This window comes from Mycteria americana, chromosome Z, assembly GCF_035582795.1.
Source record: "Mycteria americana isolate JAX WOST 10 ecotype Jacksonville Zoo and Gardens chromosome Z, USCA_MyAme_1.0, whole genome shotgun sequence".
In the NCBI taxonomy this organism is placed as follows: Eukaryota; Metazoa; Chordata; class Aves; order Ciconiiformes; family Ciconiidae; genus Mycteria; species Mycteria americana.
Window position 1 is genome coordinate 47,930,640 of NC_134396.1, and position 16,481 is coordinate 47,947,120.

At 46.4% G+C, this 16,481-nt stretch overlaps 1 protein-coding gene across 1 annotated transcript; it reads right to left on the reverse strand.

The window, feature by feature from the left end:
- Window positions 1-202: 202 nt before the first annotated feature.
- On the reverse strand, window positions 203-4,937 carry LOC142421717 (purpurin). The gene is made up of 4 exons (XM_075526717.1): window positions 4,821-4,937; window positions 3,208-3,344; window positions 1,527-1,639; window positions 203-429 (listed from the first exon to the last, which is right to left on the reverse strand). Exons 1-4 carry the CDS (start codon window positions 4,935-4,937, stop codon window positions 203-205), a joined length of 594 nt encoding a protein of 197 aa, XP_075382832.1.
- Between the last annotated feature and the right edge of the window lie 11,544 nt (window positions 4,938-16,481).

Below are 16,481 nucleotides of genomic sequence, written 5' to 3' on the forward strand. Positions count from 1 at the left end.
TAAGGCTGCAGAACCACCCTGTAACAGGCTCTCTCCCTTGCGTGCACTTCCCTTTGCAACTGTTTTCTTATTAGATATAACATTAAAAAAAAAAGTTGCTAAAAGAATACAACTGAGTTTGCTACGGTTCTGTTGCATTTACAGGAAATGCGATCACCTACTCTAAAAGCTGGCACAGCAGCCATTTCAGTGAGTTTGCTAATTATCCCGAAGTACCTGACTGAAGCACGGGCTGGAACTGGCCGGACATGCAGATTTCTTCCTGCTTCTGACGTACAATGCGCTGAATGGCGGGGGGGAGGCCACGGGGGTTGCGTGAGAAGATCAGGGAGTAGCCGTCATCACAGGAGCCGTCCTCCTTTAGACTGCGGCAGGCATAGGTAATGGCATAGTTATCATAGTCGGTGTCAATCACCCAGTAGTTGTCCCCTGAAATATCAGAACACACGTGTTTGTCACAGTGGGCAGAACAGAGCAGAGGTGGACCTAGTCATCCTGCAGGGAGATGCATCACTTCAGCACATGGCAGGGATAGCTTTCCAAAGGACCTAAAGTCACCTCCCACATCCAGCTTATCTCCACACCATGAAGTGAAGAACTGGGACAAGCACAGGGCATCTTGAGACCATGTTGTTCCCCATGATGCTCAGTGCATTTCCACCTTTGGTTTCTTAGGCTAGAAGTATTAGGAGGACTAGGACTTTCCAGGTTTTCAGTGACAAAAAAATCACTTTATGTTTCTCACTCAAGCATGGGAGGGCAGGGAACACAGATTAAATTTTGGCCGTACAGATTACATTTCCTATACAAGAAGCCTCAGGAAAACATGCCTCCTATTTTCCAGCCTCACTAAACTAAGTGCATTTCGGTGTGGCTTATCTGCCAGTACTAAGTGAATGTACTTTCTTACACATTAGCAGGCCAAGTCCTGCCCAACTTCCACAACTGGAGTCCCACAGCTATGGGAGGCTCAGGCACAAAGTATGGGGTGTGCAGGGTGCATAACTGAGGTTCAGCACGAGCGGTTTCTGCAAGGGGGACTTCAGTTAACAGCTCCATTTTGTTGAGTCCAGCTGTGTCTGTCTGAGGAGAACTGCGCCTTGCTGCTGGAGTGCAGGTGTGGGTCCACATGTCACCTCCCATCAGCTATGAGGAGTACAAGGATGACTGACCCTCAGCACCTTTATAATGCCCACTGCGGGGCCCAGGAAGTGGTGCTTCCCTAGGTTCAGCACCCCACTTGGCTGTACAAAATCGCCATGTGTGGCCCATTGGCTCTAAGCTTCATCCTCCCTGTTAATATATATGGTGTATAGGTGGGGTCTCTGGGGAGTGTCTGGATCCTGCCCCTTCTGTGGAGATAAAAAGCAGTGCTTGGATAAAGCGTCCCCCGAAAAAAGGATGCTTTTTCTCTACTTGGAACAATTTGAGCTCAACTGTTTTTCCTGCTCATATACTGAAACATGCAAATCTGAGCAGCTGTAAGCTATCAACCAGCACCGGAGGAGCTGGAGAAGTTCACTCACCACCACTGGAGAGGTAGCTGGCCAGGCCCTGGTAGGTCATGTACATTTTTGCTGGAGTGGTTGGGTCAGGTACTGTATACTGAGCAGCCATGTCAGCACAGATCACCCAGAACCTGCAACGAGATCCATGAGACTGAAGGTAAAACCCTGTGGCATGTGAGCTTCAAATGGGTGTTCCTCACTCAGGACTTGGGCAAGTACGGTTCAGGACAACTGCTGGGCATCGCCTTTCCGAATGCAAAGTCACTGTTTGTCATTAGGTAATGCAAATCTGAGACACCCGCTCCATCACTGACAGTGCATTGCTGCTGTCTGGTCCCCCCTCTGCTGTGCAACTGCGCTGCAGCTGGGGCAGTGCCCTGACCCTCCTTCAGCTCAGCAGGCTTTTTACCACCCATTTCTGTACAAGCAGCCAGCCACCAAGCAAAATGATGGACATCATTTCTTGGCTCCCTGCTAGCAGTTTGCAGAGTGAGCTGACCTGCATTTGGCCTCATTTGGGCTCATTTGCTGTGTCCCCAGGCGGAGGCGAGGTGTGGGCTCTCCTCTCTCTAACCCTTCCTAGCTCTATTGGCACAGGGACGTCTGTTACAAGCACGGAAATAATTACAGCCACTCTGCTGTCCAAGCTAGTTAAAGGCCTTCACACAGGCTGTGGGAACCCTGTAGGTGCCTGAACAGCCTATCATCTTCATCGTCCATTTCTTCTAATGCCCTTCTCTGGTTGCCATCTGTTTGCTTTGAATACCACCTGCGTCTTAGCACAGTTTGTCAAGCGTTACCTGGATTTGTGAAACAGTGGAAGGGTCTTCATTCCCTTCCTTGCACAGGCTGCGCTTCCCCTTTACCCTGCCATTGCAGAAATAAATTCCCGGCAGCCTTGAGACCCCACTCAGTTTCTGAAGAGTCCTTTCAGGAATCTTCCCAACCGCATTGCGTGTCATGCCTGCAAAGCTTCATTTTCCCCATCCCAAAATATCCTGGAGTGCTGCACTGTTAAGACTTAAAAGGTTCATAGCCACCTGCTCTACTCTATTACTCATGCAGTTAGACAGTTTTTGGTAGTTAATGCACAACAGAACTAGTGCTAGCCTACTGGAAGCCCCAGATTTTCTTTTCTACACCCAGAAAGCTATTTAATCCCTTTACATGCTGTAATTCCTCACAGTAACCATGACCAACAGGCAAAACTCTTAAGCTTCCTTCTATCTGTCTATTCAGGCACCGCAATGACATCCAAGAGTTAACCACGTTTTCCTCAGAAGTCCATCCAACACTGTGTTGAAAGATCTGTGAAAGTAATGCTCACTTACACTCCTCTCCTTCCACTGCACCTCTCAGGGAAATAAGAGCTGTCCAGCTCTCGCAGCCCCACAGGCTTCGCTAGCTCCTCTCGCTCAGTTGCAATTCATTTACCTAACTGCTCCATCCTTCAAGATTTGACTTTATAATTGACTTTATGCAGTAGTTTTGTGGTGGACCCAGACCAGCGCCAGGCTGAGAAGTAACCCAGGACTCAAAAGTGCCTAACTTCTGGCTTCTAATATGTTACCTTGATTGAGCTTCCCTTTTTGAGGAAGAAAACCCGGTCATGTTGTGTGCTCAGGATAGATCACCATCCATGCCCCCCTCCTCTAGCACCTCATGGCAGCAGCTAGAGCTGAAAGTCAGGAGAGCTCACCCAAAAAGCTTCACTCGGCCTTTGGAAGACGCTGTCATTGTGCCGTCTTCCTCCACGGTGTATTCAGCAGAGATGTTGTCCTGAAGGAAAAGGCCTTCTGGATCCTTCTTGGCCAGGGCATACCATTTCCCTGCATACTAACATGAAAGACTATTAATATCTGGATTAATGACCATGGCAAGATATTCACAAAAGCATTTTTGTCCACATAGTGCCCTTCTAACTACCTATTGCCTGGCCTATGGGGAAAGTCTGAGTTTGGGTGGGTATGTAGCACCCAGGTCCCGCTGCGCTGTCTGATGAACCCTTGCCTCCGTGCCAGGAGGAGGGGGTCTAGCAGCTCTGCACTTCTGCGTGCATGTACTCGTCACGTCAGACGTTCCTGTCACAGTGACCCCACACCGAAAGCTTCTCCCATCCTAAGATGCCTGCTGGGAGTCAGGCTGGTCCTTCCCTGTTCCCGTTCAGGCCCCTGCTTTTCCATGGAAGATGCCGTCAACGATACCAAATGGCGGCCACAAAGAGCTTAGCAAGCTGGCTGGAGACGTTCTTGTGGCTGCCAGGGGCCACCGTTGATCTCTGACAGTGAGAAGGGTCTACCCAGAGAAGCAGAAAGCGATGACTCTGTGCACTATGAAGAGGAAACGATGTGTTGGGGAGACTAGCAGCAGGGGGAAATGAAATGAGATTAAGGGGAGGAAAATTTCTCGGAAAAAATGGGTCCCTGAAAATGTATGAGTAGCGTCTAGTAAAATGAAAACAAGACCTAAACAGGTGACTGACAGACAGGAAGGCCCTCAAAAATTAACATTATTAGTAGAAATATGGAGGAAAGCTGAATTTAGCTGTGTTAAATTTGATTCTTCAGTGAAGCTAATGAGATCTGTTTGGCACGTTACATACTTAAGCCTGAAACAGAGCCCCTAATTCCCAAATGCAGGAGCCTGAGAAAAACTTTGACTTTTTAAAACTGGGATGTTCCCAAAGCTCTCCCCAGACGTGGGTTTGTTTCCAGCAAAGCCAGTCTTCTATAGAGGAAGTGCTGGCCCCACCCCAGCTGCAACTGGAAGTGATGTTTGCTGAGGGACAGTCAAAATAGGTACTGGCACACCTGTCTGGACCTTTGCAGCACCAAGTTAGCCCCAATTTCCTCCTCAGAGGCAGGCAGATTAAATGCTGTGTTTAAACAAGAGTCAGTCTGCGTTCAGGACACCCAACTAGATAAATTTTCAGTTTGCTATGACTCCCAGGAATGGCTGGTGGTGGATGCAAGTCCCCCAGGGCATGTGTTTGGGCTTTCTCTCTGATGGGGATCTAAACTGTTTCATGCACGGGACCGCTCAAAGCTGAGATCTGTACCAAGCTTCGAGCTAACAGAAGATGACATCTAACAGGCTAACATCCCTGACTTTCAAGGCTGTTTTACCATAATACTCAGAAGGTTAAACAGTAGTGAGAAAAGCAAACTACAGGAACAGAGTCTGAGAGACAGCATACAAAAGAAGTTAACTTCTTGGTGAGGAACCCCTTTAGATTAGCACAACCCATAACCTGGAAAAAACAGTATATATATGAAGCTTCTTCACATATAGTGTTGAAGTAACCATAATTACCCTTTTTGGATCAAAATTGTCTTTCACAGAGAAAGACTCCACTGCACAGGTCTGAGCTAGGCCATATTCAACAGTGGAGAAGATCGAGGCCAGGAAAACATACTGTGCGTATTTCATTCTGCAAGACAAAAGCAAACGTGGGGTTTTATTTCATGCAGTTGATGTGGGTAGCTAGTGCTGTGCCTACAGATACATTCCCCTCATTTTAAAACTGGTTTCTTTCCATGCTGAGTAGACTACCAACTCCTCCACTGAGAAACAACTGGGTCATTGTGGTGCCTAACTCCAGCCAAAACTGAGTATCAACGGCAATTACTTTGCAAGAGTATTTTGCTTGCCAGTAGCAATATTGCAGTTCATGATATTTTTACATTATAAATGAAGCCAGACTCTGGATAAGGTTGGTAAAATTGATAAAAATTTGAAATTTTTTAAATTTTTGTTTTCATAAAAAGAAAAATGTTCTGATGAGCTCTGGTAAGGCACTGTAGGTTGTAAGGATGCTGTTTCTAACTATTATGTGGTGAGTGTCCACTTTGCTTTCAAGCCAGCAAAGCTGTGTTCTTTATGACCAGTTCTCATCACTCTCTTCCTAGAGTGAAGTAACAGGCTCTTCCTAGTTGCCTACTCTAATGGCAAAATACATCTTGCTATTTTCTGCCGTCAGACCATTCCCTCTACAAACATGACAAATAATACTCAGTTTCTAGAGGCTTGATCTGCCATTGCAGCACAGCCACAAGGTGGCCATGGCTTTGTCTCCTTGGGTATCCCAGCTCATCCGTATCCGAGCATATTTGTTTCTCACACTTTGGGAAGATAGTACCTGCATATACGTTCTTGCGGAGTATTTGACCCTGAATACCTGTTCCGATGCCAAGATGAAACACAGTTACCTGAAACTTGCCTGCAGCATCTAAGCTGAGCTACTCACCCAGGACTTCCAAACACCTGAGCAGTTACTCTGTTCCCAGCTGCTGCCATGCAAGCTGCACTCTCCTGCTGCAAGAGATGCTAATCCGGCCCGCCTCTGCTGAAGAGAGACCTACCTGCTGGGGTAGAGACGTTGGAGATCCCTGAGACTACTCTGCTTCAGTCTTTGGGCTGCAGTCAGCAGGAGAGTTTTGTGTCAATTGCCCTCCAGCTGCCTTTAAATAATGAATCTGCAAAGTCACTAATTGGTTATTTTTGCTCGTGTGCCTGAATAAAACGCTTAATCTTGGATAATCCATTATGTAAAAACCAACTGTAATCCTCACACTGGTGGGTCTGACTGCTATACTAATACAAACACAGCTTTTACATAATGGAAAAAGCTGCCCAGAAATCTAATAAGTCTGCTGATGTGATTGTACCTTTGTCTTATTGAAGTCTTTCTGCTTCTAACACGTGTTAAGAGAATAAGCACAGAGCATTAACCAGAGAAACTCATGGACTATACATACTCATCTGCACAGGCAAGTGTTCATATTTGACAACTTGCATGGGGTAGATATATAATTAGCTCTTTCAATATCTGCATCATCAAATTAAGGGGATCCTTCCGAGAGAAGAAAGATGTTATGCATTATCTACTGGGGGGAAAAAAAAGTGCAAAACTAAAGATTTGCCTTCATATTCACATCAAAATCTTGGAGTCTTCAGTTCTCCTGTGCACTGAAACATCTTTATACACATCGTTCCCAGCTCATCTTGTCAACATTTCCAGTTACGTAAATACTATAGCTCTCTCCTTCCCAAGATGTTCTTCCTGGAAGCCTTCCATGGGGATGCAATAAAGCACAAAAAGATGAGAAGGCAGAAGTGGCTAGAAAAACACTTTTGGTAGCAAACCGTGCCTGCCATTCTTACAATTTCTCCAAGAGCCCAAAGAATTTCCCCAATTGCAAAGGCTGCTCATTTTCTCTTTCTACCCAGGCTCACCTGGGAGATTTAAGACTCATCTAGGAGCTGCCAGCACTAGCAGTTACCTTTCCCCCTGGGCTGCTGGGTGCTGGGGAGCCTTGGACATACCTACTAAGGATGACTCTGTAGTTCCTACGGAGTAAGGCCAGGGAGTCCGGAACCTCCTGGTACTGATCCAACAATCTGGACATTCAGAGTAAGGCTAAAGCCTTCTGGATGTGTTGCACTTGCTGCAGAGATCACTTACAGCTGCTTGCCCAGGAACTCCTGAACAGAAGCACGCAACCTCGCCCCGCAGCTGGTGTGAACTGTGTTGCTTTCCAGGCAGCGTGTTTAGGGTTGCCCATTACCTGGGAAAGACAGTCCTTGCTTGCTGCCAGAGGAAACTTTGGTTTGGCCTCTGTGCAGCTTCCACTTACACTTTAGAGGGAGGCAATGATACTTTGCATGTGCATGTCTGGCAGAGGGACTGAGCTAATCCTTCAGCCACAGCTGTCTGCTCACCATATGTACCGTGCTCCAGGGATGAGCAGGGGCCCTGAAAGGATTGCACAGGGCTGGCAGCCTCCTGCACCGAGTGTGGAAATAACCACCTCTGTTAATTCAGGCACAGCTCGTTACCTATGGCCTTGCGCCCACACTGTGCTGCCTACCTTCAGCTCCCCTGGCACGCGTTCCTTGTACTTGCATCTTCTCCACCAGCAGCATTTACTTCATTTAGAAGTGAAAGGAAAATCAGCAGAAAGCCCATGTAATTTCTTTAACATGCTTGGCCACTTAAAGAATGACATAGAAAGTAACTTCTTAAACTGCTTTTTGAGAGCTAGATGCCCACTAGATTTCAAAGGACTTTCCCCTGACACTGAATCTGAGTACAGAAGTATGCTTTTCCACCCTGACACAGGGATTTGAGAGAGAACGAACTGCAGTCTTTTCTGTAAATTAGAAGGGCTTCAAAACACTTATCACTTCATCTGTTTCCAACAAAACAGATTAGTTTATGTCCATGTGAGACATAGGTGACACTCGAAGCCATGCTTAGGTGACCACTTAATCCCCTGGGGATTAGAAACATGCTAATAATAGCTAATCACAGCACAAGATTTTGGTTGGTGACTGTAACATCTGTCAATGCATTATTTGCTGTTTGGAGCAAGAAGAAAACAAAATGAAACTAACCTTCATTTTCACAGTATTATGGTAGTTTGTCCTAGGCATAGAAAAAAAGGGAGGCATCAAAGCATTGAAGCATATTCCTGGGCCTGTTAAATTAGATGTAACATGAAATGGATCTTATAAAAACAAAGGTGCACTGCAGAGTCTTGTTGTCAAAGAAGATATCCAAGGGCCTGTTCTAGACCTGCTCATCAAAACTGGCTGTTTTGTAACAGAAGAGGTGGCCTGACCAAATAAAACATACATTCAGTGTGCTGGACTCAGCACAAGAGTAACTGGTAGTTTTACTAGTAGCCTGCAGTAAAACAGGTATGCAGATGAGATGATTAATCTCATCTTCTGCCCTATCTTATGAAATACAGCAGCAGCAGTTTTGGATTTCCTAGCCCTAGCAGCCCCCCTCCTTCTGCCTTATTATTGGAATAAGCTCTGGGAATTACTGCAATTGCACTGCCGGCTCAGATTTAGCAACATGTGCTAGCTCAGCAGCCAGTGGCACAGTATGAGATCTCTAAATAGCCTCCTGCATCAGGCGTTAAGTTCCCTGCTGTCCAGCAGGCAATCAAGTTGTGGGCTTGTTCTCCAGGGTGCTGGAGAACAACTACATGAAGATGCATTTTGAGTTGCCCTTGACAGCTATTGTAATGGTTATTGCACCGTAAGTCAGGAGGATTTCCTGCTCTAGCTTTAGATCTAGTTTGTGCTGCTGAGGATGCAGGGCTTCCTTCTGGGGTGTCACACACATGTGCCTGCATTGCTGGCGGACCTGTGTCCCAGTCCCAGGTCTGCCAAGGACTGAGAGGACAGCGATAGTCTGCTCTACTCCTCACCAGAGCAGGAAACAGGAGAAATAAGGCTTTCCCATAGTGGCACACCACATGAAGGCCATTGGCTAAGAGGTTCTCAGTTTCTGTGACTTCTACTCAGAAATGCTGATCTTTCCCAGTGAAGAGTGATGCAATACAGATGAAAGGGAAATCATTTGAAGTTTGTTCCTCTGTGGTTCAAGGGTAAGGTTCTTGGGTGTGTTACATCCATTAGATAAAAAGGCATCATAAATCACTGCCTCATGTCTTTCAAGGCGCCATTCAAATACCTCACAGCTTTAAATGACATAAACCGAAAGTCACCTTTCCCTTCCGAAGTATGATAGTGTCATTCTTGCTAAACATATTGACTGACAACTGGTAGAGCAGGGGCTCACATGCTCCTGTGCACACAACACATCTCAGACACACAGACACACATCCCCCCTGTTTGCAAGCGAAAACAGGAGGCTGCTCAAAGCACGGAGGAGTCAAGGAGCCTCATGTCCTCTGCAGTGACGGGTAGCCAGCCCAGGGGGGATATTTTTTTTCAGGGTTGTTGTCAAGGGCTTGGCAGCAAAACTAAGTTACAGCCTCTCTCCCAAACCCTTCAGCATCTTGCTGCCTTGGCAGCACAGGGTGAACGCAGAGCTGGCTAAAATCTCTCCTGAAGTGGGATTTTAACATTCAGGGATGTGCCAGCCAAAGAGGCAGATCAGGTTTTTTGCCATCTTCTGGATTCTGCACAACTGTATGGACGATGGTTGCAGCTTGATCAGTAATCCACTGGATTTCACTCTCCAAGCCATGACAGCTTCCCTAATGGCCTGTTGCTACTCTGTACCAAAAGACCATCCAGGTCCGAGGCAACCTGATGAAAAAGAGACGTTTTTTGACCATCAAATAAAGAGGTGGACGTTTTGGTTGTTGTTTTCTAGTGTTTACTACTAGGCATACTGTTGACATATCTATATACATATCTAGTATCTACTACTACTGAACTGGTCCATTTGCAGACATTGGCAGGTTTATTCATTTTAGTTGCAACATTTGTTTAAAGATACAATATTTGTCTTTTCATGCCAAGCCACCAGCTCCTGGAGGGCAGAGATCAGCCTTGTCAGCACAGGAATCCTGGAGAGCCTGCCTTTTCAAACTGGGCGAGGAGGGTGGCATCTGCAAACACGAGGGGAGTTCAGCTGTCTGGGGCTAAGGTCTTTGCACTTGAAGACAGCTGTGGGGTATCTCCATGGCCTGATCCTATTCTTCTCCTGGGGAAGGCAGGAGGGAGGGGTTGTTCCCTTGAGGCAGCCAGTACCCCCTGCCACATTTTGCAGTGAGGTAACAGGCCGCAGCTTATTTAATCCCTGGTGTTATTCCCAGGATGCCTTCCAAAACAAGAGGCACAGAGGGTATATGAATATCCCTGAAGGTGTAAATCATGTGTGTAGTATTCTAAGTCTGGTTCCTCTTCTGTTCATGCAACAGAAGCAGCTTAACACCAAAAATGCAGAAATAAATCTATAGGCTCTAACGTGTTGCGAAGCACGATGTAATGGCAGAACACATGTCCTCCATTACATATTGCAGTCAGTAAGTGCTGCCTCCAGATTATTGCTCCAGATTACTCCAATGGGATAGTTACAGCTCCTTACATGGCATGCATCTCAAGGTGCTTTATAAAAGTGATACTGCTGGCACAGAGCTTGAGTAGTTCTGGATAAGCCAGGATGTCCATGCCAGCCCTGATGATGGATTTAAAAGCTAAAACCAGAAGCACAAATTACCAAAGCCAGGGGAATCTGTATGTGCATGCAGCCAAAGGCCATTAGCCAGGCACCTGGCCTTAGTAAGCATTAGAGGACACAGTTTCCATCTGCAACAGAAGGCGGAAGCAGACTAAGGAGGGAAGGTTTAGGTCAGAGAACCCCTCTGCACTCCAAGGAGAGGGCAGTTGTGAATGTGAGGCTGATTAGTGAGTCACAGAGCTAGAGAATAAGCCAAAGGCTTTTATATACAACTGCATTTCAGCTTTCTATCTCTGCTTGCTCTGTGGGAAAAAAGGATGGACTTCATTATATTGCTTTGGAAAAGGGAGAAGAACTGTGAGGTTTTCTCTAAGCTATCAAAGATGATATTTTTTCTTTTTTTCCCAGAGTATTTTGTTTGTCTGTTTTATGCTTTAAACAGCTGTTTTTCTTTGAAGCTTCAAGACCTGAGATAGGGTAAATCTTCCATGGATAGGAAACTTCACTGTTTTCACCACTGCATGCTTCTCGTCAGCTGAGGGCTCTCACATAGCAAAGGGATTTATTTTACAGAGGTGCCCAGAGGTTCCAGTCAACTCTCAGGGTCCCAAAGTGTTACCACCTCTGTAAACTTGCAACTGCAATACACTTGACCCAAAGACCAAACTTACATCCACTTCAAACTGAGCAACAAGCTGGAAACACTGAAAATTGCAGTGTTGCCTCAAAGAGATAGTTACTAATGCCCATTAAAAATACCATCACTGCAGCAACATCTGCTGCAGGAGATGAACATTAGCATCCCTCTGCCCACAAGGAGAGAAGGAGGAGAAGACAGGCTGCAGTGTGCCCAAACACTGTCGAAACCTCTGCAGGACTCAGTGCAGTTCTGTGCCTGCAGCCCCACCACGGGGAGCTACGGCCACTCCTGTTATGACAAGTAAAACATCTGTATGACCAACCCTGTTGCTGGTCTCTGGAACACGAGTACTTGCCTCCTGTGCTGTAGCCTTGTACTGGCCAATGTTGCACCCCTCTTTACACTGTTCTACTGTGTGCACTGAGACTACACAGTCTCTCCCAGCTTCTTCTCATGATTTCTTGGCTTGACCTCTTCTTACCCATGGTCGCTACACTCAGTCCCACACTTGTGGTTCCCCAGTTGTTCATAGTAGTCTGCCCTTTGAGTTAAAGCCACTTTCTGTGGTTGCAGCCCTGTGCCCAGCACTGTCACCTCATCCTGGCAAGGCCTATCCCTGAGCCACCTCCATCTTCACTATCTCAGTGTGCCATCACCCTCTTTCTAAACTCACCTGAACACGTATTTCTCTGAGCATCTTCCCAGCCTGGTTTAGTTGTCCTGGAGCAGTTGTGTTGAGAATCACTCAGCATCACCTGTTCCTATCTAAGTAGCCAAAAGCAAACTCTGAAATACTCCCTGTGGGACCCTTTCAGCCTTGATTTCCCCCTGCCCAACAGCCCCCCTGGCTTGCAGAAATGCTTCTGTCCCCTGGATCTTCCCTGATGAGAGGCCCAAGGATTTTCCTCAATAACCACTTCCAGCAGCATGGATGGGCAGTTTCTGTTGGCTTTTGCCCCATGGCCCTCCTGGCTCACCACCACTCTTTTTAATCACTGTAGTCTCCATGCTCTCCATATTCCTTCCCAGGTTTCAGTCCTTGGCTGTTTCCACAGCTTCTTATGGACTCAATAGCCCTTTTCTTCTTCCTCATTACTTTATCATCTCTTCTGCTCTTTCTTTACTCTTGAAGTTAGAGTCAGTTTCTCTGCTCCACTTCTTTTCTGCTAAACAATCCTATTCTCTGCCTTTTTTTTTCCCCATTATGGCCATGTTCCCCACAAATCACTTCACTCATCTGAGATGCTGCCCTCTTGTTCTGCAGACATCTACAAACCTTTTCTTAGAGCCTCTTCTCTCCTCTTCATCATGTCCCCCTGACACTGCATGAGCAAACCTACTTCTGGGTAGATCTGGGCACCTATATTGTGTTATTAGTGTTCTTTATTAAAGTTTCATGTGTCCTACCATTGTGTTTTCCTTAATTCCATGCCCAGAGTATTTGGGGAAGATGGTTGCACAAGGAGTGCACGTGGTAGAGTTTGGGAAGAGTTCAATGATGGTTTTTGTTCTTCAGCTTCACAGAACATTTGACCAACTAAGTAATCTTATTCAAGGTTCAGTGATTTGTGCTGAGAGCTTTGGATACAATCTGTCAATTTACAGGTAATAAACTCATGGAGTCTTATTGCAGAAATTGCCACTGCTACTGTATTGTAATAATTTTTTTAACTGAGCCATCTCTCAATAAAATTAAGAGGAAGCGAATCTGTGCATATTTACAATGTATGCGAGGGGCATAAAGACAAGAAGGCACATCACCATGCCAGGTCTGGTGAACTTACTCAAGGCTCAGGTACATTTCCAGTCTTCTGGCACGGCAAAGATAACTTTTCTCATAGATGTCTCTCAAAAAACAACAGCCAGACTTGCCAAATCCCAAACTGACTTATGTGCTAGAGTAAAAGGGAAGGGCTGTCACTTTCGAAAACCCAGGAGTCATCCTGGAACACTGGGCAGTGCAGGCTCCAGCGTCTTACACACTACCATTCCCTTGAGTGAAGTACCTCCAGGATAGCAGGTGGTCTTATACCTCCTCTAAACACTAGGCAATTATAAAAAAACCCACAAAAACTGGCATTTATTTTAAAAGTTTGCAAGATTCTGCATTTAGGGAGAGGGTTTTTCTTTCAGAAATAAAGAAAACAATTAAACTGAGAACTAGCTTCATGTTAACCTGAAGATGTACTTTCTGTGTCTTATCAATTTATGGAGCTTGAAAGCACTTTGGCAAGGTAACCCAACATGCTTATTGATTGGTGCTTACTCAGAACACACTACTATCTAAAATAAAACTTTGTACTTATGTGTGTGTCCATAGCACCACCACCTTTCTGCGAGAACCATTCAGATTCAAATCTCTGACTTTTTCCTGCTATTAACCAATGCAATACTTAATTTTAAAGTAATTCTCCAAAAGAATTAATAAGGGGAGGGCTGATATTCCCTGGTCATGACAAGATGGAGCCAACATTCTGGCCAAAATGCAAGCAAAATTTTCTGAGGGTTATCCAGGTACTACTTTTGACTCTAAAACATGTTGCTCACCCTTTGCAATTGAACAGCCAGCAGCACACTTTCTCCTGTTCACAGTAGTACACGGTGTTTATACTTCATTATAAACATTCAATGATCCTGCTACAATTCAGGTATCACCTCTCCAGTGAGCAAGAAAATAGAGCTCTAGCATAACCAGCTACTGCTCAAGCTGCGTTTTCTGCAGACCTAGGATCGTCACTAAGCCGTGCTCCTGTGCTCCACTGCTGTATTTCTGTGTACAGCCAGATTACATTAAAACAAGTATGCAGCTCAGGCTGTGCTCGTGCACATGCCCCAGCTGACACACGTCCCTGTTGCTGCCATCCTGGGCCTCTGCGAGGCTCCTGCCAGCCAGGGGCAGGACTCGGCGCTTGCCAGGCTGGGCTGTAGGAGGTTTCCAGTACCCATTTCTCCAGCCCCTGAGGTCCCTCTGAAGGGCAGCCCTGCCCTCTGCTCACCCAGTTTGGTACCATCCCCAGACTTGCCCAAGTGCCCTCGGCCCCTTGTGCAGCTCCAGCCGCCTCGCCCGGGGGCTGCCGCAGGGAGGCTGGGGCGGTTTCCCACCCGCTGGTGGCTCTGCCAGCTGGGCCGCAGGTGGGAACGGGGCCCTGGCAGTGCCTGGCGTGGGGACAGGAGCCCAGGTGGCAAGGTCGTGCTGTGTGCCATCTAAAGGTCCCCGGCCAGCCACGGAGAGGAAGGAAAGGCCAGGGGAGGATGCTGAGCAAGAGCCCTGAGGTTTTGCACGCTAGACCTCTGCGCGGCAAGAGACAATCCACGTACGGCTGGAGGAGCAGGCCGGACTTTGGGGGGCAGAGGAAGACCCTGGCCCAGGAGGGGTGGGGGACACAGCTCTGGTCCCCGCTGGGCTCCCATGGCTCCAGGCAGGAAAGCTTATTCTTGGATACAAGCAGGTGGCATGAGAATATTACTTGGTAAATCAGATAAGCTGCAATCTCGTTATGCCAACGGATGAGTGGGCCAGAAAGGTTTGAGTGTAGCTGTCAATACAGCATCCTGTAAGGATAATGTCTAATCAAATTAGTCACTTGCAGCTCCCCTCCCCACAGCCTCTTGGTTAGGAGGAAAACATTTTTCCTATGAAGGAGGGGCAAAAGCATCTTCAGACCTAACATCCCCAATGCTTGCCATCACCCTTTCTGCTTTGCAGGTAGTATCTGTACCATCTGCTTTGGACACAGTCCCATAAATGGCTCTAACATTACTGCTTCTCTTGGGCAGTACATTTTGCACCATGTCAGCTGGATGATTTTACTTCACAATTGGAGTTTTTAGTAGTGTCCATCCTAGGACTAGGGAGCGACTGTGGTATGAGTTATTGGGAGGAGAGTAATTTTATTCCCAGAGACTCCAGCTCATTTTCCCAGCCACCAGCCAAGCCTTGAGGGCAGCTTAAGCACTTGAGGTTTCCATTTGAAACACTGTTTAAAGGACATCCACCAACACCCAACAAGGCAGAGATCTTATGCCAACTCTGCAATTCAGTTTTAAAGCTATTAAAAACAACGGTGTGCAACCACACGTGCTCAGATATTATTATGCTGTGTGACAGCCTACTGCAAGTTTCCTAAAATAGCAGTCTCATCCTCCTCCAAACTCCTCCATTGTCTGCCTAAGTCCAATCATACAGCATTATCCTGTTGCAAGCTTAGACTGTATCCACCTCAGTTATCATTGGTATGCCAGCAATGGCTTTCATGGTGCCACCTAAGTTTCCCTGAAGGCCTAGGGAACACCTGCAGCCTTTGCACCATGCTTTGATTCTGGGTAGGTCAGCCCACCACCCTTCTCCAAGGGGTTTGCTCTGGCACTGCTGGCTCTCTTTGCACAGATTATTTAGATTTTCACCCACCACTCCTATGTGGTTTTGGTTGCACTGCAGTTATACAGCCCTGGCTTGGCTTAACCAATATGGCCTCAGTTTCTCTACTTCTGCAGCTATAAACTTCAGTACTTTAGGACCTTTATTCTTTGCCCTTGTTAAGGGGAAATCTCCTTGTTAAGTTTCAAATCCTGCGTGCAGAGGAAGGAACTGAGCTTGGATCTTTCATATTTTGACCTTGGAGTGTCACTGTTGGACACTGCTTGTTTTTCTTACAAATGTTTCAAAACAAAAACATTTATCTTGAACTGAACAGAGCGTTTCATACCAAACAAAGTATGAATATCTGGGAGGCTTGGATCCAAAAGAGTGCCAACTTCGATTCAGTATGAATAGTTCACCCATGTGCAATTTTTCAGCTCCCAAATCACAACCCAAAAGTGCATACAATGGTTTGCATACCCCTTAATACAGCCACCAAACCTGTTTATGTCAGCTTATACATAAAGAGTGAAGCCATACAGCCTGGAAAACACCATATGTTACCAAGCCTAACAGACCTTCTGTTCAGACATAGGGCATCCTGAGTACATCCTCTGACTGTATGGCTCTGTGCTGTGACATCCATCATACACACCCCTGGGCACTGAAATAATTCAGGGAAGTGATTCCCGGACATTGAAATAATTCAGGGAAGTGGCTATGAGCTTCCAGGAGACCTTCCACAGACCTGACCTGGCACAAGGAAAGTCCACTAGATCAGGAGAACTGCTAGGCCACAGTATGCTAGATCGTAACAGGAGCTACACTTCACTTCATTCAGACCTCCTTCAAAGTCCAGATGATAGGAAACTTCTTTCCTTTGGGATACCAGAATCCAAAATGCATTAGTCCCTGGCAAGTTTTTTAATTGGTTTTACTTTACCCAGTCCTTTTTCTTCTCCATCATTGTGGGTTGAAACAAGGCTTGTACTTTACAGCACACTGGAAGGGCCCCGGTTGATACTG